A 26,700-nucleotide genomic window follows, 5' to 3' on the forward strand; every position below is an offset into this window, starting at 1 on the left:
GCAGTGAGACCTCATTAACAGTCGATCTGTTAATGAGGTCTGCATTCTGAAGTTCTCAGCATGCGTGGGCCCAGCATATGTACAGTGAAGCCTAATTTGGGCTTTTAGTTCTGGGGCTTCACTGCACATGTGCCCATGGGCTGTTTATCCAATAGGCTGACTAGGCTGCAGGTGAGGGCACAAGACTTTTAGAGGGAGGGAATTTTTTTGGGGGAGGAACAAAATGGTGGGGAGAGGTATAAACTGAAGTTTATTTATAAATATTAGACAATAGTTGTTCTCCAAAGTAAAAACATGAAACAAAAATGTAGTAAGGTTTCTAATCTTGGCGTGTTCTTATGGTAAAGGCTGAAAACTATGAGTCATCCTTGGATGGGCACTTGAGGATAAGCAAGTATTAGCCTAGGGCTGCCTGAACCCTTAATCAGACCCTGCATGCACTGACCCCAGCGAATGATCAGAAGAGCACAGCATGGCCTCTGAAGGATGTATCGGCATCTCTGGGCCTCGTCACCAATTTACTTTTGCATATTGCTAGGAATATTGTAGGGCACACGTATTATCATTTATTTGCTGTTTACGTGTTGATCAGGTAAAATGCATTGGTTAGTGTTAAGTTAATTATATCACAAAATGTCACATCTTTCAGAAACTGATGTTTTACAGCTCTTGTTTCTTTTGTGTTGATCAATGATCCCTATTCTTGCTGTTGCATACCAGCTGGAATGTAACACAAGCATAGTTACTTACATATTTAGGTATGTCACATGAAGTTTTACATTTGAGATTTTAAGATTCATTATTGATCATCTTGTTTATTCGTGGGCAGTGAATTTCCATGATATGTTTGTATTAAAGGGATTGTCTACCCACATTACTGCTATGTCTATCTAAGAAGAGAGGGCGAAAATTAACAATTCTTTTGAAAATTAGTCTCATTGTGTTTTGGACATTTTGGAACTAAGTAATATCTGTAGTGTTCATGGTCCTGCCAGAAGAAATCCTAACACCCACTGAATAGGCTGGATTTGTTGTAATGTCTCTGAATTGGTGTGTAGGCTATCATTTAAATTAGAGTGCCTTTATGCTAATAACATGCATAATGTCAGAACAAACAAAAACACTTTAAAGAATAGTACAAAAGAATTTCTTCTCCCTAAATGGGTTTTCTGAGGCAGGCACTGGAAGAATAAGTGGGTCTTCTCTAGTGTGAGCATCACAATAGGCCATCAAATCTGCTGCAGCTTTTGATATCTGAAAACAAATAAAAAAAAAGAATATTTTGATCAGCTTTCAGCTAGTTAATATATAGAAGAAGAATGTTATAACACATGTGAAGCACCTGCTATTTTAAATGTTTAATTGATACATGGTTAGCAAAACTGAACAAGTCCATTAAGTTCCACCTATAAAGTTACTGCTGTTTTGATTCAGAGAAAGGCAGTATAAAACTTTAGCCTGGCACTTGCCAAATTGAACAGTAGAAAAAATACTCCTCCCTAACAGCTCCCTTATAATCAGATTAATCCTGCATCCCAGTAATGCATCCTAGTAATTATAGCTGAGGATATTGTTTCTTATAATAAGGGTGAAAGGTGTCCAATCCATTTTTAAATCCAATTAATGATTAAGCCATCACCTCCTTGATAAAGAATTCCACAGTCTGGCTACTCTTACAGTTACTACCCCAATTCTATGCTTAGCGTGAAATCACCTTTCTTCGAGTCTAAGTGGATTTCACCTTGTCAGTCCTAGGTATGAAGAACTCATTAGACAAATCTTTGTATTGACTTATCAACTGTATCTCATTTAATTTGTAAGTAGCTTGTTTATTACCACAACCTTTGTGAATAACTTTACAATTATCTACATTAAACTTCACCTGGCATTTTCCTACCAAACATTCCAGTTTGTCTAAATCATTCTGTAAAGTCATATTTGACTCTTCTGTGGTTATAACACTACACAAATTTTTTTTAAACATTTTTTTTATTGACGCGCAATACATCATGTCATAACAGATTACACGTCTCAAATTAATACATTAAAGATTACACCTTCAAATTGATAAATTACAATATTGTTTCACAAAGACTAGCTAATGTAAAAACCAATTCATAAGGTAACTCTAAAAATGATAAATAAAAAGTACAATATCTCTCAAACTTTTATGGCTGAAAAGGAGGTTGTAAGGTCACACCAAGTCGTGTTTTTAAGGCAATTATGGATTAGAGATTGCATATGGAGAGGGTAGGGTCTCGATATAACTTTACAATACTTCATAAGAAATCTTGTGTGGTGTGCGGTAAGTTTTAAGGAAAATATTTAAGAATAGCTCATTATTGGTGCTTGCTGTTAAAAGCTTACAGGAAGTTGTCAGTGTTGGGAAGTGTGGAAGGCATTTAGAGAAGCCAGTGGCTATCTCAGAATGATCTATTGGTTCTCTAAGAAAGGTGTAATATTGAGTTATAGGTCAATGGGTGGAAGGAGACAGAAGACGTAAGCTTTTGAGAGGGTTATGCCAATCACGTTCCGAGAATGAACTAATGTAATGTTGTGTCTGAAAATGCTATTGTTAAGGGTCTTAATGTCTCATGTTTTTCTTACGCTCTTTGTATGTTAAAGGTGATTTGATTTGTTTATTGAGTGAGTGGTGAATAGAATCAATTCCCCCACCTTCCATATTGTGAAGTAATAGACAACTATGCCACACTGGAGATTTTGAACAAAAGTCAGATGTATAGACACTTGTACATTTTACCCAGCCATATGCCTTAAGATATGCCAGTGTTTCCTGGTGTTCTATAGCAAGGTGCTATCTTTCAACTATTGTCCTGGTCGTGCTGGTGGAAGAAGTATCTGAGATAGTCAAGCAACTTTGTGTTGATGTTAGTGTCATTGTCTATTAAACCAATCTTTAAGAAATCTAAGCATTATTGCATGATTATATTGTGTTATGTCATCTGGCATAATTTGCTCAGGCTAATTCCCAGGCTACCTTCCTTCCAGATAAATTCTCTGAATAATAAATTCATTTTGTTTGCATCTTGTGCTGTGCTGAGTATGGGCAAGGATTATAACAAGTAGAGCAGCCTGGGGAAAGATACCATCCTAATCAAATTTACCATTCCCAAGTAGGAAAGTAATAATTGTTTCCACGTTCCAAACGCCTCTTCCAACTGGTTGTTACCAGTTGGTAGAGATTGACGTGATTCTTAGGAAGCTTATAAGTAATGTTTTTCCCACTTTAATGTGAAGGCATTACCCCAAGATAGATTAGTTCAGTTGGTCTTAAGAAACATAGCTATGGATTTCTCCATGTTGATCATGAATCCTAAGATCTGAGCAAATGTATTAATCTTTTTCATAATTACAGGCAAAGGGCCTGAGTCATCAAGGGACGTATGTCCCTTTTCAGCGCGTAGCGAACGCAAAAGTCTAGTGCGCATGCTCGGTTGCCGAGCCTGTACACTTTCGCGAATGCAAAAACTGTACGGGCGCAATCGCAAAACCCATTTGCGATGAGCTACGAGTTTTGGGCATGAACAGGGAGGTTCTGGGGCGTGGTGACGTAGTCAATTTCTCATAGGGGCGTTCCCGTCTAACTACGTCCAAGTCATACAGGCGATCGCGTTTGTGGTGGCGTGCGCCTGCCAAGGGTCTAGTTTATCTCTCATATCTGAACCACGAGCACATACAAATTACCCAAAGGAATGCCCATGTGATCAGGACGCATGCAGACACTCACCTGCATACTCTTAGCTAATTAACCACTGCTGTAAAGCTCTGCGTAGATGATGTGCCCTGTTCACTGCTGATTCATTTACTGGTATGTTTGCATGATATATTTTAAGATATTACTATGGTTTCTTTGGTTGATTTGTTTTAACATTTTATTGCTTTATTGTTTTATTTGTCTTGGACTTTTTTGTTATTTTGGGTGTTATACTTTGTTTCAGATAATAGTTACAGATAATAGTTTGCTTGTATTGGGCTGTGTAGTACTTTTTAGATTATTTTTATCTTTTGTTTACTTTATTTTTTAGTTTTCCATTGACAATTGTTTGCAAGTGAACAGGATAATCCTGCTCCATTTTGAGGTAAGTAACATGGGTCTAGGTCTGCAACCTGACATAGCATAGAAGCAGATGCTATAACTTCTTATTCACCCTCTGACAATTTTTGTTTTGTTATTTTAGCCACATGTTGGTGTAAGTATACTGTAAATGTTTCCTGTGCAAATAGGAGTGACATTTCCCAAACTATGAGTTAATTTTATTTTTTTTACATCCTTTTCTTTTCAAATATAGCGTTTCTTAGAAATGGCCGAGGCACATGTGGCAGCACAGGAGAGCAACCAGCGTCGCCGCCCCAAAAATCAGCAAGTAACCCATCGTCGCCGACCCAGGGAGCGTGTGTTCAGGCCACGTGTCAGCCTCTTTGGCATGTCTGATGCTGAGGTGGTGCGTCGTTATCGGCTCCCGCCTTGTGTCATCCTGGACACCCTGCGCATAGTGCAGATTGACCTGGAGCCCAAGCGCAACAGCCCAACAGCAATACCGCCATTGACTAAACTGTTGGCGGTATTGCACTTTTGCGCCACAGGGTCATTTCAGACCACTGTGGGAGTCGCTTCAGGGATGTCCCAGAAGTCCTTCAGTCGTGTGCTCAAGGTTGTTCTGGGGGCGTTTGTGTCGCGTCTAAGGCAATTCATACATCTGCCACTCGATGAGGAGTCCCTGGTGCCGATAAAACGGCAGTTTTCCAACATAGCCGGTTTCCCGCATGTCATAGGGGCAGTCAATGGGACTCATGTAGCCTTGGTCCCCTCCGGTGGAAATGCTGCTAATTTTTTAAATCGCAAGCATTTCCATTCTATAAATGTCCAAGCTATATGTGATGCCTCTCTCCAGATTCGTAACCTGGTAGCTATGTGGCCTGGGAGTACACATGACTCCTTTGCCTTCCGGCAATCAGGAATGTGGGAAAGATTGCAACTGAGGCAAGGTGGTGCAAGGCCGAATGGTGATGCGTGGCTATTAGGTATTTTTATTATTTAACAAACATGTCGTCATGTATGTAGCAGTTTAAAGTGGAAATAGTAATGTCTTAAGTTTGGTAGCTAAGTAGATATATTACAAAGGCACATTGCAATATCATTTAAAGGTACATTTAATTGTGATGTTTACCTTAAAATCCTACCTGGATAGCTGCCCATATGAAAAGTTGTTCAAAAACTTAAACCTTGGTTACAAATATATTGAATATGCTATGTAAGCTTCTCTGAAGTCATATCTGTGTCTAATTGCTTCTTTTGCCATTATTTGTCATCCATGTTGCCTGTCTTGTTGCCATATAGTTATTTGGGTCTAGAATTATGACACTCGCTCATATTTTGTAACTTTTTCATTCTTGTCACATCTTGTAGGAGATAACGCATACCCTTTTTCGCCCTTGGCTCCTCGCTCCTCTATTAAACCCACGTACAGAGCAGGAGATGGCATACAACTCCGCACATACAGCCACAAGAGCGGTTGTGGAGCGGGCATTTGGTCTTTTAAAGGCCAGATTCCGGTGCCTAGATCGGTCTGGTGGTGCTCTAATGTATGCTCCAACCACTGTGTGTGATATCATAGCTCTGTGCGTGGTGTTCCATAACATCGCCATTAGGAGTGGGGTTCCTTGGGTGGAGGAGGCTGAGGTTGCTGTCCAGGAGGTGTTAGATGCTGACCCCAGCCCTCCAGAATCAGTTGATGCTGTCTTTTAAGCAATATGTCCTGGACACCTACTTCTCTTGTAAGTGTTTTTGTTATGTTTTCACCATATACAACATACATAGCTACTAAGTATATAATTATACCATTTATTTACACAATACGAAAAACATATAAAACATACAATTATTTGTTTTTACGGGGCCTCTTTGCTGGGATAATGGTTGCATCTGTTCGAAGCTGAGTCTGGCTTCTGGTAACTCGTGATATAGAAGGCAACAGTGGGGAGGAAGCAGAGGCCAGTGGAGCAGCAGTGAGTGACTGTGCAGCAGCCGACAATTGTGTGGCACGGGGTGCACGGGTGGCAGAAGGGCCAGAGATGGCAGAAGGGGCAGGTGGAGGTAAATAATAGTTGTTTTGCTGATTAGAATGTGAATATGGGTCAATGTCAACATATGGGTTGCTTTGGAAATGATGGTGATGCATTTAGGGTCTTAGACTAGAACCAATAGAACCTTGAGAGTGGAGTTGTTCAATATGTGAAGACGGGTGCGCGCGATAAGGCCTACTTGTGGAACGATAATCGGGTGAATTGTAGTATGATTGATACATGGGACTGAGAGATGGAGAGAAAGAAGTAGCAGAAGATCCCTGTTATATGCGTGATTGGGGATTGGTGATATACATTGCAATAAGGTCAGTGAGACGGGTAAGGGTAGTGTTGATAGAGGTAAGGTTTAAGTCCATAGTGTTCTCTATACGGGTGAGGCTACTGTGTAAAGTGTGCTCCATACGAGTGAGGGTTGTGGCAATATCTGTGGTATTGGACTGAATAGTGTGATAGTAGGCGTGCAGTGATTCCCGTTCACTTCTGCCTCCTCACTCATCTGATGCTCTTCCACATCACGTGGCTCCTCCACCAGCTCATCCTCTGCAATTTCTTCCGCTGTATTGGCCCCTACAAGAAAAAAAAAAAATAAATAATAAAAAAATGAATGCCGTCCTTCGGAAATTTGTGTGAATTCTTATTGTCCGCATGTTTCTAAAAAATACATTGTCAATACAATATTTTTTTTTACTGTGTGTGGTGGTTCAAATATAACTTCTTTACTTCTCACTATATGTAACTGCAAATCTGTTTAAGTATAGGGCAATTATTGGGTAACTGTAATATATATTATTTAGGAGATAATTTATTTATATTATATATGTGTGTATATACCTGTAGCTGTGATAGGCTCGCTGGCAGGTGGGCTACGTCTAGTGTCAATGCGGCCCACACCTTAAAACATCTCCGCATCCAAACAGGCCAATGCCCTGGTCTCCAATGCAGTCAATTCCAGCGTTGCTGGAGGTCCACCACCTGTCATTCCAGCATGTCTTCTGTGTTCGGTAATTTTATCTTTTAGGCGGCGTTTAAAGTCTTGCCACCTGTGTGCAAAATAGACACATTAGCAGGATAAAATTATCCCCAAAATTTGCACACATTTAACTAGTTTTTGTACGCTTCAATATTTACCTTTTCTGGACCTCATTAACCTTGCGTCTGATTGGAGCCACGGCATTGACCTCATTTGTTATCTCTTCCCATATTCTGGCTTTGCATGGTGCAGAGAGTGGACGCGGAGTGGAGTGGAGCCTATCAACAGCCAATTCTACCAAAATGTCCATTTCATTTTTGGTGAAATATGGGCGGCGGATTTTTTTAGCAGCAGCAGATGATGAAACCGAAGGCTGATTGGAGTCTTGTTCAGACATGTCTACAAATGGAAATAAAATAAGTTTATTCCATCACTATACCAAAAACCTGCAGACCTAGGCCCATGTTACTTACCTCAAAATGGAGCAAGGTTCTCCTGTTCTGGTTTGCAGCAAATGTTAATACAAACTAAAAAAGGAAAAAAGAAAGTGCAATTATTCCATTTCCTACGACACTATGTCAGGTAGCAGACCTAGGCCCATGTTACTTACCTCAATATCCACCAATGCAATATGTTTCCTGACAGCAAAAACTGGGTCCATGCATAAATTGTCAGGGCGAACTATCGCATGCAGTATGCGGTTTTATAGTGATGCGTTCAGTTGCATACGCGCCTGTCACTCACTGGACGGTTAGTGCCTCTGGTCTGGTACGTGGCTCTCTCTCATTCCTGCCGGCGCCTGTCCTAAGCCGCGGCCGTCCGCCATCTTGACTGGATTGCGCATGTGCAGGACTCTTGAACTTAAAACCTTGCTTTTAATCCTATTGGTGAATCAATCACCACTCACTATTTAAGGCACCTGTGTCCTTAGTATCGTTGCCTGTTCTTGGTACTCATTCCCTTGAGACTCCTAGGTGTTTCCTGTGTTCTGCTCGTGTGATCGGTTTTGCTGTGGACAAGTCCTCTCTGCTCATCCGTGGTAAACTTGCCCGCTACAGACTACCTCTACTCCACTGCATGCCTACACCTGGACAAGCCTTATCTGCCCTTCTGTGGTAAACGTACCCGCTATAGACTGCTTGCCATTTCTCTGCATACCTGCACCTGGACAAGCCTGCTCTGCTCATCAGTGGTAACGTACCCACCACAGACTATTTGCTATTCAGCTGCTTGCCTGCATTTGGACAAGCCTCCCTTGCTCATCAGTGGTATACTTGCCGCTACAGACTACCCGCTATTCCGCCACCCACCTGCACCTGGACAAGTCTTCCCATCACCGCAGTGGTACAACTTGCTATCCGCAGACCACTGACGCTCCCGCTACCTACCTGCACCTGGACAAGTCCTCCCATCACCGCAGTGGTACAACTTGCTATCCGCAGACCACTTACGCTCCCGCTCCTACCTGCACCTGGACAACTCTTCCCATCACAGCAGTGGTACAACTTGTTATCCGCAGACCACTGACTCTCCCCGCTACCCACCTGCACTGGCACGAGTCTTCACTGCACATCAGTTGTTATACCTACCTCCGCATTATAGTTGCAAGTCGCTGACTCTCCTGCTGCATAGCTGCAAGTCGCTGACTCTCCTGCTGCATAGCTGCAAGTTGCTGACTCTCCATTGACAGTCTTTATCCTAAGTTGTTGTACTGTTCCAACCATTCACCATACTGCCCAGAGGATCGCTGTGATAAACTCTGCCCCTCTGGTAAGCATAATCACACCTGGGGAATCCTGGGTAGAAACTCCTAGTGACAGTGCCAGAACGCTAAGCACGCCTGAGCAGTGATTGACAGGTCAGTCAGCCATCTTAGTAAAGGTTCCGCGATGGACGTGCAGACACACCGACGTGCACTGAGAACCAATCGGTAAGCAGGATATTAAACTGGCCCTTGTGATATAAAATGAGGTCTGCAATATTCTCACGTACCGAACTGCGGGTGCTGACAGCAACGATGGACCGTTGCTTTGAGCCCGCAGGGAGGTACGTGGGAAATGAACAAAAACAGCAGGCATACAGAGCCGTGCGCAGGCGTCTGCAGTTGCAACGCCGATGGAGTGATCTGCGGAGACGGTAGCCCGACCTTCTTGCAGATTTGAGGGCGGAAATTCTTAGTAGTGAGTCGCCCTCAAACACTATATAATATGGCATTGTTATATTTTCTGCTCACAGGAAATATGGACAGAAAAGGCCTATTTTCTGACCATTCTCATACTAAACGTATGCATAATGTTAGTCTTATTTACTATTATTCAGATTATTTCATATTATATATATGTTCTAAATTTTTTTTTACATTTTTGTCAAAAACTTAATGTTATTGACATGAGTACCATTTTAGCATTCAAAGCTACCATTCGCTGCATATGTTGAATAAATTACAAAAATACACGTAAGATAACACATCAATGGTCTCCAACAGGACGCCAACGCAGCTCCCAACACCACCGCCAACATGAACAGGTGGTGACACCGGAGGTGCCAGGTGGAAGCCAACAGCCACAGGTGGAGTCAGCGGTGGTGGTGGATTTTCCGCAGTCCAATGATCTGGCAGCATCACCTCTGCTCTTCCAGAGCCAATCACAATCCACCTCTCAGCAACCACCAGTGCTGGTTGAGGAAAGTAAGTACATTACCTGGTAATTTTCGTATACTTTAGTTGTTTTTTTTTTTTTTTTACAAGACAGACGTAGAACATGACAAACAGTTTTCACTGCCCATTCACAGTACAAGGCATCCTAAGTTCCCACAATGGGAAAAATGTCCTCCCACCAGGGGCGGATCCAGAACTTAATTGTACCGGGGGCAATTTAACCCCGCCCCCTTTTTGACACCTAAGTCTGCCGACGGGTGCACACTATGTGTAGGTCCGTTCGGCAGAGAGAGTTAGGGAGAGAGTCCTGCCCGGCTGCTCTGATTGTGTCAATCAGAGCAGTTGGGCAGAACTCTCTCTGCCGAACGGACCTGCACATAGTGTGCAGCCGCCAGCAGCAAGCCCCTGCTAGGGGGGGCGATCGCCCTGATCGCCCCCCCCCCCCCCTGGATCCGCCACTGCCTCCCGCCAATTCTTGTCTTGTGCGCAGGCCAACTCAGCTGGCAGGCTTTAAAAATGCACCCTAGAGAGTGAGATTCTCCTTGGCAAAATTTGCCAGAAAGTTAATATATACACCAAAACAATATAATACTATATACTTCGTATTACTTGTATCTCCACCTTCCCTTTAGGTTGTAAGCTCTTATGCGCATGGCCCATCCCTTTCACTATATGTCAGAGATAATCTGATTTGGCTTTACCCTGTCACCTGTCTTTGTATCATGTTGTGTCTTGGTTTGGTTTTCAGTATATGTTATGTACGGCACTGCAGACCCTTTCTAGTCATAGCTAATAATATTAAAAATAAAAATTACTTCGGCCGTTCGCAGCCACCAGGTACGTGCATTATCAAAATTTAATGAATGGGGCCAGTGTTTGGGTAACATTCATTTATGCACTATACCGAGCTTACAAAATGCATAGGTACAAGAACCGAGAGCTAGCATTTCACCACATTAATGTATTAAGAGTGTATTTACTAAATGGTTGTCTTTTCGTTTTTTGCAGCTGATGATGAGTCGATGGGTCCTCCAAGGCACAGCCAGAGGCTCCTGTCTGAACTAAAAAAACAAGAAAAAAAATATAAAAAACATAAAGAAAAAGCAAAAAAATGTAAAAAAAAATAATTAAATATCTAAAAAAAAATTTAAATACCTTTCATTGATTTATTGATTGTTTCTTAGTTGACATTTGTTCTAGTTTATAAATTCAAATTTTTTTGTTTAAAGAAAAACTGGTATGTGTGTGATTTCATTGAACAAATTTACGTATTAACATTATACACTTAAGTCAAGCTGTTGTTTAAAAGCCAATGGAGAAGAGGCCAACCAATAGGGTCACACCTCACATCCGGGATATAAGGCCCCAAAGAAATAACAGTTATGCATGACATAACCTCTTTCGAAAACATATACTGAAAACAGAACCAAGACACAACCTGATACACAGGGAAAACAGGGCTAGCGGCATAACCTCATTGGTGTTATATAGGGTAATAAAGTAATAAAAAAATTCCTTCACCAAAAGAGACTTAACGAATAAAATTGGATCCTTGTTTATTTACAAAATAATAAGCTTCCACTATTTTTCTATGCTGAAAACTCTGATCTTAAATAGACCAGAGATGTACTTTGTGTTTCAACCAAAGAAGGACGTACTATAATTTACACATATCATATAACAATTGCCTGAGAAAGTATTTAGGCGTATCCTGATCCTTTTGAGTCTCCTGGATGCAATGGACAAGTCTAAGAAGTCTGTTCAAGTCTTTGTTGAAAATCTCTGGATTGGAAACATAGGTTATTTGAAAAACTACTTCATTCCTGTTCATATTCTTTTCCTTCCAGCTCACACCAAAGGCTTATATAATATAATATATATATATATATATATATATATATATATATATATATATATATATATATATATATATACACCCTATTTGCTGGCGTATAAGACTACTTTTTTGCCCTGAAAAACATACCTCCAAGTGGGGGGGTCGTCTTATACACCGGGTCCAGTATCGCGCGTTATCCAGTGCGGCCGCGGCAGGTCATCAGCGTGGCTGCGCCGAGCATCAGCAGCGATACAGGGGTGCAAGCCTTTTTGGCGTGACCGGCCCGTTCTGCTGACAGGGAGGGCAGACAGGGAGCAGGGACCAATCCAATCAGGCTTTGTAAACAGCCAACAGCCAACCACAGTACTGCACCATTGTACAGCACAATACAGAATAGAAAATGTCCAGCAGTCAAACCCCTATCAACCCTATCATGGCACCAGCAAAAAGAAAGAAATATGATGCAAGTTTTAAACTTAAAGTTGTAAACTTTGCAATGGAACATAATAATTGTGCTGCTGCAAGACAATATGGAGAAACAGAAAAGATGGTTCGGGACTGGAAATCAAATGAAAAAGCATTAAAGATTATGCCATGGGGTAAGTGTGCACTTGCTCTCTCCCTCTATTTGTTATCTTCCTTCTATCATTGACTAGTGAATTACGTTTAATAAACTTGCACTGTTTTATGTTTACTGTACATGTTTGATAACATACAGCCTTGTGACAGTTTTCCTGCATGTCCTAGGCATTTGAATATAAATTAACATGTTGAAATCAAATCTGATGTTCCTTTACGTTTTATTTGGTGTGTGGAAGGTGTGTGGAAGAGGGGGTAGTCTTATACGGCGAGTATATAACAAACTCTATATTTTGAGTGGAAATGTTGGGGGTCGTCTTATACACCGGCAAATACGGTGTATATATATATATATATATATAAACATTTTAAAACCACATCAAATATACATGATATACTGATAGAACACTGAAAATATTTCAATATTAATAAATTTAAAACATCAAAACTAAAACATCTTGACAGGGTAAACAAAGTAGCATAACAAGGGGAATATATATTTTACGGTTAATTGCAACCAGCACCATGATTCAACAATTGAGAGATACACCAATGATGTTACTATGCACTAAACAGCGTTGCGTTCGCTTCTGCACGTTATGCAAGTATGTGCTGGCTTGTACGCCTGTAAACGGGTAGAATAGTATGTGAGAATACGCAGCTTGATGACTTTGGCCGTTCGCAGCCACCAGGTACGTGCATTAGTGCACGTACGTACGCTGCTCTCATTTTGCGTCCCTTAATGACTCAGGCCCAAAGAGGTATTCTCCAGTATGCGTAACAGTGGGTCTATAGCTAAGTTGCATAGCAATGGCGACAGAGGACATCCCTGTTGAATCCCCCTACCCATCACAATTTTATTGCCTCTGAGCTCATCTAACAACAAAGTTGTGCAGGGATCATTATAGAAGTATCTAATGAGCTGTATAAAGTCCTGATCAAATAAATGCTCGTTGTTTCAGGACCTCAAAAAGGAGGGACCAGAGAACTGTATCGAAGCCTTTTGTGTATCTAAATTAAGTAACGTATTACCAATATTAGGTAGTTGTGATGCTGTAATCACAGCTGCGATTGCAGATCGAATACGGGTAAACGAGTGTCATCCCTAGACAAATCCAAGTCACCCATAAAAAGGCCAGTCTACATGGATTGTAGCCTATTTGGCCACAATTTTGAAATCAGTGTTAAACAACGTAATTGGTCTATATGAAGCTAATTGCAGTGGGTCCATGTTTTGTTTGAGGATTAAGATTAAATGGGCTTCATAACCAGATGAGAAATGTGGCAATCGTCTGTGTAATTTTTGGTATAGTTCCAATAAAATTGGGGTTATATGGTTTTACAGTAGTCTCCAGAGAGACCATCGGGCCTGGAACCTTATGGCAGTGAAGGTGTTTAATTGTTTCATTAATCTTATTAATTAATGCATCCATTGTGACACTTTCTAAAACATTCTTTTGAGATAGTGGTTTTGGATTGGGTTTTAGGAGTTTAGCCTAGTTCAAAATTTGATTGTGTAGGAAACTATTTACAGAGGCTCCTCAATAAATATCACAATAGTAATCATGGAATTGTGATAACATTTATTTTGAGTTTGTGAAGAGTGAGTGTGTGTGTGGATTTGCAATTGCAACAGTATAATTACTTTTTTTTCCAGGGTTTGTAATACTTATTTTTGGAAAAGTCTAAACCATGGTTTTGCTTGAGATAGTAAAAAGTTTTCTAACAATTGTCTAGCCCACTTATATGACTCCCAAGTATCAACACAAAGGCCCAAAGTATAGTCTGCAAATGATTTTTACAATAAGTCTCTAAGAGTCTTACATGTGGCTCTGGCTTTCTTTTTTTCGCAATGTAGCTAATGATGTGTCACCAAATGACCATTTTTGAGGTTTCCCGGAATAGTATTGGTTCTTCCAAATGCTTTAAGCTATAATCTACAAATTCCATCCACTTCCAACCCTACACAGTTTAATGGCATCTGAAACTATATATTCCTTTATAACCATACACAGTTTAGTGGCATCTGCAACATTCATTTAGGCCCAATACTGATCCCTATGCCCCACTGACAAACATAACCCAGTCTGAATATCTTCCTTTTATAAAGACCTTCTTTTTCTATCCACATACCTTTTCCCCTAGTCCTAATGGTAAATGTATTATCTGAAAGTTTTTGGTGGGTTTGATGAGTGGAGAGGTTGCCTATAGCAACTAATCATATTCAATTTATCATTTATTTAATACATTCTACAAAATGATAACTAGAATCTGATTTGCTGCTATAGGCAACATCTCCACTTTTCAAACCTGCTGGAAACTTACAGCTTGATACATTTACCTTCTAGAGTTATCATCTTTTATAGAGATGCTCGGGCTCAGTTCTCGGAGAACCGAGCCCACCTGAACTTCGCTGATCCAAATACCGAGCCGGCTCGGCTCGGTACTTTCGCACGCCCTCGGCAGTGAAAACGAAGCAAAACGTCATTGCTGTGATGAAGGATCTCACGAGTTTTGGATTCTAGAAGTACCAATATCTCCACGGAGATCCAGCGCCATTTCATAGAGAGAGACAAAAGGGGTAACAGTGCTCTTGGCAGTCTCCAGTGACATTGTACGGTGGCATAGCTCACACAATAACAGAAGAGCTGGCAATTTTCAGTGCTGAAAGGCAAATTATAGGACTGGCAGTGTTCTTTAAAGGCTCCAGTGATATTGTACTGTGCCATAGCTCACCCAGAAACAGGAGAGGATTTTGTTTTGTTTACAAGCTGGTGAATAAACTGACTGAGGCTGTTATCTTGAAACCTCTGGACTTGTGTGGTTTACTGCTACTGTTCACCAAGGAGATAGTACCCATTCCCCTCATTATACGACATATGGTGGAGAATTTGCTTGCAATGATCTGCGCATGTCAAGAATAGCAGCAGTTTTGGAGATACTTGCAGGAACCAGCTTTGTGTGTGTGTGTGTGTGTGCTTGGAAAGTTTAAAAGGGACAGACACCGTGGAGAAATACGTGCATGTCTTGTCATGTTGACAAAAGCAGCTAAAAATTGGAATGTTTATGCACAGCAACAGTGGGAAACAGAGAACCATGTGGATGTGAGTAATAAATCCTACTGTGAAATACTGTTTAAATAGATTTGCTGCATACATGATGATTTGAGAGGAGTTAAATGATGTCAGTGAAAACTGGCAATTTGTGTTGGAAAAACAGAAGTGTATGCAAAGACCAGTAAGAGACAGATTAAAGGCAAAGAGATCAAGTGTTTCATGGACTGAGTCTGTTAATTGCTCTAAAGCAGTCAATACAAATTTGTTTGTGAAGCCATTCTCTGTGTTTACAAAGATGGATTAGTGCAACCATTGCATTACAGTTGATGCATTTTATCTCAATGTCCAAAGGTATTCCATAAAAAGCAGCAAGATGTCTCAGAAAAATGAGCACATTATTGGCACAGATCAAAAAGGATATGTTTTCTGCAATGCAAAGACTGAGTTTTGTTAATTTATGGAAAGCAAGTATATGTTGCTGATGTCTAGGAAATGTGTGTGTCTGCAAAGCACAATTTGGGTGTGGCCTGGTTGTGCGCATAAGCCAAGAGCAAGAGACTTTAAAGAGAAAAGTTTATTGAGAATCTTTGTCAGTGTAAAGTGAATATATTTGTGTCGAAACAACTAGAAGCATGCACATGTGTTTGCAAAACTATTTAGCAGAAGTTAAAGAAAAAAAAAACAAACAAAAACTTTTGGCTCTGCAAAGGAAAAGTTTGAGACATATGCTGGGTGTTGTAGTGCCACACATCTTAAGTCAAGTGAGGTGCTCCTTCTATAAAGAAAGTGCTTTGTTCATATAAAGATAAAATTGTCTGCTTCTCAAGCTACAATGGGCAAGAAAAAGCAGAAGCCTACTGTCTCAACCCAAAAAGAGTGCATACAGGTGTGTCAAAGTGTCAATATGGAGAGAGACAAAAATCAGAACTTAAAGCACGTTTGTGTAGCGGTAAATTATGACCCTTGTTATTGTGCTAGGTTAAAAGAGAAGGATGTTTCTGATAAAGACTTACTACAAACTGTTAAGGCCCAGCAGACAGCCATTAGGCAACCGCTTTTACATGATGCTGCAGTTATGTCTGATAAAGGGCTAGATCCACATTTGTATGAACTCTGGGAAAAAGCTGTGATGCAGTGTCCTGAAAAGGAGAACATGCTCAAAGACTTTAAAAAAACTGCTAAGGGCCACCTCTCCGCTATGGCCCAGCAATCCGCCCTAAGTCAACAGCGGTTACAGGATGCCATGGCAATGGAGGAGACCCAGAGGCAACAACAGGTGGCCCTCAGACAACAACAGTTAGACTTGGAGTTTCAGAAGAAACAGCAACAAGTCCTTGTATCCCTCCGTAAAAAAGTGAGCTCTATTAAAGCAAAAGAAAAGTCTCAGGAGCAAGTCATAGGAATGCTAAAACAAGAAAAAGAAACTGCAGAAACAAGGTTTGAAGCCGCAGAAGTAGAATGTTTAAAATACCAGCAGCGTATGGAGCAAATGGGAAGAGAAATAAATGAGCTACAAGATAATCTGAAGACAGAGCGTGGAAAAGCTCTGGTAACTGCAGACAGGGAGAAGAAAAAGTCAGAGGTGTCACAGAAATGTGAATAGGAGGTAAACAAAGCAAGCTCTCGCCTCTCAAAAAATGCCAGTCTGCGGGAAATCCACGTACCGCTGACAACACACCTGCAAGCCCCTGCCGCACTGACCACAGAGTTGGGGAAATCTAAAGCTGAGCTAGCTGTGATCAGGAAGCAACTGGAGAGTGAGACAAAAGACCTGACTGAGATACGGACAGAGCTGCAGAATGAGGTTACTAAGCGAGCTCAGTTGGACAGGGAGATGGCTCTAAAATCAGAGTTGCAGACGCAGCTGCAGAGTGGGGTTGGAAGAGAGGCAGGCTTGCAAGAAAGGCTGCAGTAAATGCAGAGTTGCAATATCAAATAACTAAAGAAGCTATCATACATGTAGAATTGCAATCACAGTTGCAGAAATTTATAGAACAGATCTGTTCTGACTATCCTGAAACCTCTGGACTTGTGTGGTTTACTGCTGCTGTTCAACAAGGAGAAAGTACCTATACCCCTGATTATATGACATATATATATATATATATATATATATATATATATATTGTAACAAAAGGAGGCATTTAGCTGGCAATATGCAGAGAAAGCAGGGAAGTAGAGTAAAACATTGGCACAGTTATGTACCTAGGTGGAGATTAAACCAGGTAAAAACATATGTGTAGTTTAAAATTGGTTTACTTACATGATTTAAAAGCTGCTTCCTCTCAGCAAACAGACAGGGTGGGTCTGATAGTCTAAACAGAGCCAGGGATGGGCGTTTCCTTTTAAAGAGAAGGTGGGTGTGCAACCTGTCCATCAAGCTAGGCCTGTGGGAGGAGTGTCAGGTATAAAACCCTGCTTGTTTCATTGTTCAGGGAGATCAACGCTGGGATAGCTGGCTGTTCTTGACAGAGAGCTGGACTATGTATAGTAAGCGTTTAGGGTCTTCATAATTGCTGTGCAAGTATACGGTGTCAAACAATTATTACCATCCTGACAATATAGAACCATAAAAAGGAAAAAGTTGTACGCGTGTGCTTCACCAGTAGCGGGCTCTTGCCACAAGTGGTGTCAGAAGTGGGATGCTCCGGGAAGCAAGTTTCCGCTACCCAACCCGCGCAGACGTCAACATGGAGGAAGTACTGAGAACCCTCATGAAAGTGGCCGCTGCGCAGCAACAGCAGCAAGCTCAAATGCTACAAGTCGCCGAGGCACAGGTGGAAAACAAAAGGCTCTTAAGAGAAGAGTTAAGCCAGGTGAGACATGACAGAAATGAACCACCTGGTCCTGTTCTCCAGAAAATGTCGCCAGGTGATGACATAGAAGCATATCTGGTGTCCTTTGAGAGACTTGCAAAAAGGACAAAATGGCCTCCTAAAGATTGGGCTGAGAGACTGGCGCCATATCTGACTGGTGAAGCTCAGCGAGCTTATATGGATCTAGATGAGGAACGGGCCTCTGATTATTCGTGCCTAAAGTCTGAGATATTGGCTTGCATTGGAGTTTCCGGGCCAGGCCGAGCCCAGTGATGTCACCAATGGCGCTATGATAAAGAAAAACCAGTCAGAGCGCAAGTGGCTGAGCTTTCTAAAATTTTAAAGAAATGGCTGCAGCCTGAGGAGAATTCGCCTTCTTGGATTATTGAAGTTCTGGCGATAGATCACTGCATCCGGGGGCTGAACCGCGATTTGCAAAGGTGGGTTCTGCAATCAGACCCACAAACTTATGAAGAGCTTTCCAACGTGGTAGAAAGGTTTTGTGCGCTACAGCAAATGACTAAAGAACCTACATTTGTGCCAAAGCCGCTGCCACGCCAAAAGCCAGGTTTGACAATCCTTGCCAGAGGGCCCAACAAGGGGTTGGGTTTCGGAACAAGCACAATGGGACTATTCCACTCACTAGTGGACTCTTTAATCATGTCTAACTGGAGCATCTTCTCGATCTCCTTTCTCACATCCACCCGTCTGGCTTCTGGAATACGATATGGCTTCTGCTTTACAATGACTCCTGGCGCAGTGACAATGTCGTGTTCGATTAAGGTAGTGCGCCCAGGAGGGAAGAGAAGACATCCCTGTTCCGGCGAATCATTTCTTCAGTCTGTTGTCTCTGATTAACAGACAATGCTGGCTCTATGGGCACTTCAGACTTTTCAATGGCAGTACTCACTACCTGAGGAGAGGTTTCCTCATCATGCCAGGGTTTAAGGAGGTTCACATGATATATTTGCTCCTTCCTTCTCCTACCTAACTGGTGGACTCTGTAATTGACAGCCTCTAGAACTTCATATGGACCCTGCCAATGGGCGAAAAGTTTGCTTTCCTGGGTAGGAACCAGGACTAGGACCTTGTCCCCAGGCTTGAAAGATCGAACAACAGCACTTTTGTCATAACTTTTCTTCTGTCGTTCCTGAGCCTCTTTTACATGTTGCTGCACAATGGGCCCTATCTTTCCTAGCCTCTCATACATTTGGGACACAAATTGTACCAGATTTGGTTCCCTGGGACATTGCTGCTCCCACCCTTCTTTTAACATATCCAAGATATCCCTGGGCTGTCTCCCAAACAATAACTCAAAGGGACTAAATCCTGTTGAAGCTTGAGGTACCTCACGGATGGCAAACATCAAATAGGGAATAAGAGTGTCCCAATCTTTTTTCTCTTGAGCCACTGCTTTCTTGAGCATGTGCTTTACTGTGCGGTTAAAGCGTTCCACCAAGCCATCTGTTTGTGGATGGTGTACCTCTAGAGGTGTGAAGCGCCGTAACCCCTAGCAACTGGCACATGTCCTTCATCAGTTTAGACATGAATGGAGTACCCTGGTCTGCGAGAATTTCTTTTGGTATTCCCAAGCGTGTAAACATCAATACAAGTTCTTTAGCTATGGTGCTGGACTTTATGTTTCGTAGGGGAATTGCCTCTGGATACCTGGTTGCATAGTCAAGCACCACTAGTATATATTGGTGCCCACGTGCGGATTTTTCCAGGGGCCCCACAAGGACCATAGCTATCCGTTCAAAGGGAACTTGTACTATTGGTATTGGAATGAGAGGTGCCTTGTACATGGGTTTGGGACAGGTTCTCTGACAAATGGGACAGGACCGGCAATACTTTTTCACTGCCATGTGTACACCGGGCCAGTAAAACCTAAGCAGAACTCGTTCCCGTGTTTTATCCTCCCCTAGGAGTCCCCCACAGACATGTGTATGTGCTGCTTTTAACACTAGGGTTACATGGACCTGAGGAACCATTAATTGTTCTACTTTTTCCCCTGTACATTAGCAACTCTATACAGGAAATTATTTTTAACAATAAAATATGGTATACCTTCTGCAGGCTGGGCGGCTTTCGCTACCCCATTTACCTCAGTCACACTTTTAAAGGCATGTTTCAAAGTGGCATCATAAAGTTGGTCTCGAGCAAAGTCCTGCAAAGGAAACAAAATTGGTATTGCGGACCAGTCCGTATCCTCACTGACAGGCGGGGCGGGCTCATCTGCGACATCATCGACCAATGCTAGTTTGGACTGTCCATGTTTCCCCACAGTTGGATGCTTTTGTGGAACTCCTGCTGTGACTCCCAGGATGGCATTCCGGTTTGGCGGTTCCCAAAGATCGATGTCCAGATGTTGTGGATTCTTAGGCGGTTCCTTTAAGACCGGGCTTCCGACCGTTGCATCAGTTGCCGGCATGTCCGGCTGGATCCACTCACCGAGGACATCATTAAACAGTGGGAAGTCTCGCCCCAAAATGAGTGGATAAGGGAGTTTAGGTGCTATGGCAGCTACCACCATAACGGTTTTGTCTTTGAGTGTGACTGGTAGTATTGTTCTTTCATACAACTCTGTTGTGCCATGTACGCAAAGAACTTTCACTTTGGGCAACCGAGAAGTTATGGTTTCGGGTAAAGCAGAGCTGGAAACCAATGAGAGTTCACTCCCCGAGTCAACCAAGGCCAGAACAAGGTTTTGGTTGATTAGCACAGTCAACCGGAACAAACAAGGACTTCCTGATGTGGGACTATGGTAAAACAGCTTGGAAATGCAGGTCTAATATGTGCTACAGAAAAGTCCATGGGTTCCTGTAGTTTAGGACACTCTGCCTTAAAGTGGCCTGGCTCACCACATTCAAAACACTTCAGATTAGACAGCTTTAGACAGCTTTCATCCCTTAGGACTTCGACGAAGTCCTAAGGGATGAAACGCGTAGAGGTGATCGTGGAGACTCTCTGATTTCGAGCTGCTTCAAATAGTGCCGTTCGTATATGAATATCAGATATAAATCACCTTTTTTTTCACACACACTGATTTGCCCGGGGGCCCCATAATGTTGTTAAGATGTCCCTGGGAGAGGTGGCAGTTTTCAGTGCTGAAAGACACATTGTAGGGCTGGCAGTGTAATTAAAAGTCTTCAATGACGGGAGTGTGGCTTTTGGCAGCCATACTGGTTGGCTGCAGCTTCTCTGAGCTCCTCAACAAGAGGGAAAATATTTCTCTCCGTTGGACTCTCTGAGCCCTCCATTCAACCTGCGAGCTCAGCAGTCATTTGGGGTTGCCATTAACTCACAGTTTTTGTACAGGGTCTTGGGAGACCGTATAACTCAGCACTCTGATTAGGGCCTACTCGGGCAGGTAAACGTAGTTTGCCGTAACTTAGCTCTGGGTCTCACGCCCTGGATTTCATATTCCAGACGGGCCATCAGCAGCCAATCCTATACCTGCGACCTCTGGTCAGCTACTGGGGCCCCTCCAATATGTCTCCCAGTACAACGGTTGATAGCCACCGGCTCTCTCGCTCCAGCACCTCTTTGGACTCACCTGTCTCCTGGCAAAGGCGAACTCCCTATATTGCAAGCAAAGCTACTTCCTCCGGCTGAGGCTCCTCTATTGTGGATACTTCTCCGGCGGCAAAACCGGAAGTCACCGGCACTCCGCACTTCCGGTTGCAGCAACCCAGACTTCCAGCACTGAACGAGAGCCTCCAGTGAGTTTTTCACCAGTGGCGCCTGTGGGAGCGGACTGCCTGCTGAGACTTAATGATTCAGTACCCATAAGGGCATCTTGCTGCATCCCTTTGTCTTGCGTTGAAAGTGGCCCCTGCACGGTAAGTCACTTTACATATTCAGTGACCCACTGGGAGAGTCTATTAATCAGCTGATTTCCCTGGTCAGTGTCTGATTATGTGCCTTATTTACTTACGAAGCTAGACTTTCCAGTGCTGCTGATTTTCACAGCTCGAAATTTGAGCCTCTGCTGCCAGCTTGTGGTGAATTTCAAAGAGTGCAGGCACTACTATTATATATCACATAATTTTTTTCCAGTTCCACTGCTTTAAGTATGCTACAGAATTTATCAGGCTGGCAGGCTTGAGAGTGCATTGGGATCCATCTGGTTATACATAACGCCTGGGAAAACCACACACATCAAGGTGAATCGGCTCATTCGGGTCCTAACCATGTATTTAAAGATAGCACTTTGCCTATCTACAGAGGACAATTACATTTTATTGCAGCTTGGCTAGATGGCTGAGTAATCCATCCACTGGGAGGAAGTGACATGTGACAAAGCAGATCATCTGTTCACAGCAAGTCTATGCTCAACCTCCGTACCTCTTTTCTATTTGGTAATCTTGGTGTGGTTATCTAATGGGCAAAGATAAGAAAGGCCAGTCCTAGCGGATTCCCGCAAAACCTGCAGATACACCCAGACGTCAAGACCAGCGGAAATATCTCCATTCTGCAGTCACTCCTCCAGAACAAGATAATAGTCCACCGTCTTCGCCAGAAGCCTCTAAGGCCGCAGAAATGGCTACTCCAATTGAATCCACTTCCACCAAATTTTCTGTGAGTACCAATCAAGATATTGGGGCGATCCTGCAATTGATCAAATCCTTACCAACAAATGCTGAACTTCCTTCTAAGAGAGATTTCGAATTACTGGAGTCCAGACTTAAAGATACAGTCAAGAAGGAGGTTGCCATCCTACAAGCCGACTTAACCCGACTGTCAACTAGAATTTTTACTTTAGAAGATTTCAAAGAGGAATCTGTGGCATGCCATGATCTTCTCAGTGATACTGTTGCTCGACAAGCTCAATATCTTCAATTGTTACAAAGCAGAGTTGATGACCTTGATAACAGGCACTGCAGAAACAACCCTTCTACTAATATTCAATTCAACAGAGTTCATACGGTCCTGAGACCACGAGGTTCTCCATCTGAACGAACAAAAGATGTGATTTGTCGCCTGCATTACTACGTACAGAAGGAAGCAATTATCCAAAAATCTAGGAAACTGGACGCTATAGATTATGATGGCAACTTGACAAATACATTACGTACCAAGAACATTAAATATCGCTGCGGTTTTCCTTTCAACTTGCAAGTTTCCAAAAATGGAAAGACGAGTTCCTGAGATCACCTCAAAATATCAATCCATTCTGCTCTCAATTGGGCTTACAGGAGGTGCCACTTCTGGATTGGCAACAGCATTTCGCCCGACTACATCCGACTAGCAGCGAATCTTGGCAAACGGTGGGAAGTCCCAGAAACGTGATGAGGAGACGTCGAGATCCCCCAGAGTTCTCGGACACATAATGTAATGCCTTCTGCTTGTCTTCTTTCCAATACATGCCCGATTTTACTGGGAAACCCCGGTGTCAACTAGACGTCTCGTTGGCTAGTTTCCTTTACTACGCTTCCCCTTCATCACCAGACTATATTCACTTGTTTTTTCCTGGTCGCTGAGATGTTGGAGTGGCGGACATCAGCTTCTACCCTGTCTATATGTGCTTTTTCACGGGATTATGTTGCCCTAATCGAACTTATGCTATTGAGGCTCCCTCTCTTTGATTTTTCTTTTACCAAATTAGTGTTTCTGTCTTAACTAAGAGCTGGGACAACAATAATTGTACCTTTCGATTGGATTCTATAGCCTCCCGATCTCTCTTCGGTCAGGAGATGATCACATAAACAGACAATTGAGGCAACTAACACAGACCTCAATTTGAAACTACATTAAGCAAAAATACTGCTTTACAAAATTCTTTCTTCGCGAGTCAGCTTTCCTGGTTTAAATCTTCTAGATGTTCCACTAAATACGAGACTTGCTGTGTTATTGTTATTACTATTGTTATTGCTATTGGTTTTATTGTTTTTGCAATTTTTGCTACACTTATGAGATGACTCTGTTAGTCACTGTCGTTAACCCCTTTTTTTCCCCCCACCGCAGGAAGAAATCCTAGAGATGGGTGCGGCCCCTCCACACTCATTTCCCTGGAGCGGTTTGACTATTTATTATTTGCTATGTCTTTGTCTGTACTTAGGTCTGTTTTTGTCCGTAATGTCTCATCCCTCTTGTGACTTTCCTACCCTAACCTCTCTACCAGATTTAATCCATACAAATCTCTCCTTACTTATAAAGGCCAAGGTCACTCTCTATCTACAAACTTTGATTAGTTTGTTCTGTCTTGAAGGCATCAGAAGTGCTCTTTCGGAATACTCCGACCCCCCCATGACAGCCCAATTTAAACAAGTCTCAATCAACGCCACAGGTCTCAACCTTCCTGAGAAAAGATCAAGGGCGTTAAAAAAAAATTAGACACCTGGGAGGAGATGTAGTAATTATCCAGGAAACACATTATAGCTGCTTCACAGCTCTCAAATAGCTTCTATACTAGCTCGTATTTTAGTAATATTAGTGAGGGCAAGACCCTAGGAGTTGCCACTTTGTTCTCTAAAAGACTCCCTTTCTCAGATTTTAAAAAATTTCGCCTTGTTGAAGGAAGAGCACTCCTGATAAAATGCTGCCTATTTTATGTAACATACACTTTTGTCAATTTATATCTGCCTAATCAAGCTCAACCACTGTTTATAACACAGGTATTAGAAAAAGTTGAGGAACATGCAGAGGGAAGGTGATCTCAATTGGACCCTACAACCAAAACTTAACACTTCCAATGGTTGGACGTTAGTACGCAATTTATATAAATCAGCGGCCTGCACTATTTCCTTTAAATAAATTAATACCAAAAGTTATTAACAGTGATCCAGTCACACTATCTATAAGCTTTTAGTTGAGTATCTTTTTAGTTCCCCTCTGAAATTCATTATAGAGTGGGAAAAGGATTTGGGAATAGAATTACAAGATGTTGACTGGTCTAAAATCTTCCAAGCAACTCATGCATGCTCGCCTAATGTTTCAATATTAGAAACCCATTACAAGGTTCTTACCAGGTGGTATAGATGCCCGACACACATAGCGAGAATCTTCCGTGTCCAGCACCTGTTGGCGATGCACCCAAGGACCTGGTTCCCTACTCCATATCTGGTAAGACTGCCCCATATTGCAACCTTTCTGGTTCCAGGTGATACGCATCTCACGGAAGCTGCTTGGACAAGCCACACCTGATACCCCGGTGTATTGGCTCCTTAATAAAACAGATATGCGTATATCCTGTTTTAAAAAATACTTGTTAAAATTCGTGATATCAGCAGCTAAAGCAGTAATTCCAGTGAGATGGAGAACAATCACACCACCAAATATTCGAGACTGGACCAATAGATTAGACCATTACAGGCCTATGGATGAAATGCACCTTTCTGCTATGGACTCGCTTGAAACGTATTATGCCATATGGGGCCCATGGTTAAACTTTATAGATTCTCTAGAGTTTGCGACCTTAGACCAATCCAATTGAATATTGAACCTGTAAATGCTTTTGAATACTGGATCTGTAAGGCTGGTTGAGTGGGTTTTGTCTTATATTGTCTTATATTTGTATTGTATATATTCTGTTTGGTTAATCAGGACCTAACCGGATGTAATGATATGAGGATATTCATTATAATATCCCCCCACCACACCCTAATGTTGTTATCCTTCCCCCTCCCCCCCTAGTCTTTGTGTTATATGTTATTAGGTTATTAGAAGTTACTATATACGGTTGGAAATATGTTTTTTGCATACTTAATTCTTTATTGGCCTGGTGCCACGATGCTATATTTTTTTTTATAATTTACCAACTAAAGCAACTCTGTTGGAAATGCATATATAACCTGTCTGTGTCTTCAGTGACATTGTACTGCACCAAAGCTCACCCAGAAACAGGAGAGGTGGCAGTTTTCAGTGCTGAAACCGAAATTTTAATGATAGAGCTGGCAGTTTTATTAAAAGTCTACAGTCACATTTGTACTTGGTCATCAAAATGGATTCACATCAGTCCACATATTACCAGGAGCACCAAGCAGCTTCTGGCACAAGTCATGCTGATTGTAATCCCTCTACCTCATCCACTAAAGCCTATGTTAAAGTGCATAGTATTTTCAAGTCAGGGAAACTACACATGCAGTGGCAAGGAAAGAATCAGGCCTTCCCCTTTCTCTATGAGTGCTAGTTCTGCAACTGTCAGTGAGCCATTTTCTTGTAAAGTCAGTCATGATGACACAAGACCTTGTCATTCTGACTCAAAAAGTGGTGCACAAATACTTTTACATCTAAAAGCCAAGCTGGAAGAAAACAGTCAGGCATTAGAAGAACCAGTATGTTCAGATTCAGAAATTACACAAATCCCTGAGGAGTGTCTATCCATGAGTGCTATGTGTAAGCCTAACCTTTCACTCATAAAAGAAGCCTTCTTTCAGCATTTCTGCAGATGTGTGCATGAGCAGCCCAAGTGTAGCCAGTGATTCACAAATTGAGGATGCCACTTTGGAATTGCAACAGGATGAGGGGAATATTTGTGTAGTTGACAACGAAGCTAATGAGAATGTTGATGAGGATGTGGTTGTTTGCGTAAGTCCTGCACCAGTGGAAGCAGTTCTTGCACGTGATAAGAAGAAGGCCATTGTCATGCCTGGGCAGGAGACCAAAAAATCCACCTCTTATGTGTGGAATTATTTTTACCCAAATCTTGACAACAGTTGTCTAGCCATTTTTAGTGTTTG

At 42.1% G+C, this 26,700-nt stretch overlaps 1 protein-coding gene across 2 annotated transcripts in view; it reads right to left on the reverse strand.

Annotated features, from left to right (window-relative positions):
- Positions 1 to 237: 237 nt before the first annotated feature.
- The window catches only part of GNG4 (G protein subunit gamma 4), a 236,466-nt gene continuing 210,003 nt past the window's right edge, over positions 238 to 26,700 (reverse strand). For both annotated transcript variants that reach the window (XM_075203365.1, XM_075203366.1), the window contains one exon: positions 238 to 1,254. In XM_075203365.1, the coding sequence (XP_075059466.1) occupies positions 1,126 to 1,254 (129 nt within the window). In that variant the 3' untranslated portion in view covers positions 238 to 1,125. The remainder of the gene's footprint in view (positions 1,255 to 26,700) is intronic.

The sequence above is a fragment of the Mixophyes fleayi genome, chromosome 3 (assembly GCF_038048845.1).
Source record: "Mixophyes fleayi isolate aMixFle1 chromosome 3, aMixFle1.hap1, whole genome shotgun sequence".
Taxonomy (NCBI): Eukaryota; Metazoa; Chordata; class Amphibia; order Anura; family Limnodynastidae; genus Mixophyes; species Mixophyes fleayi.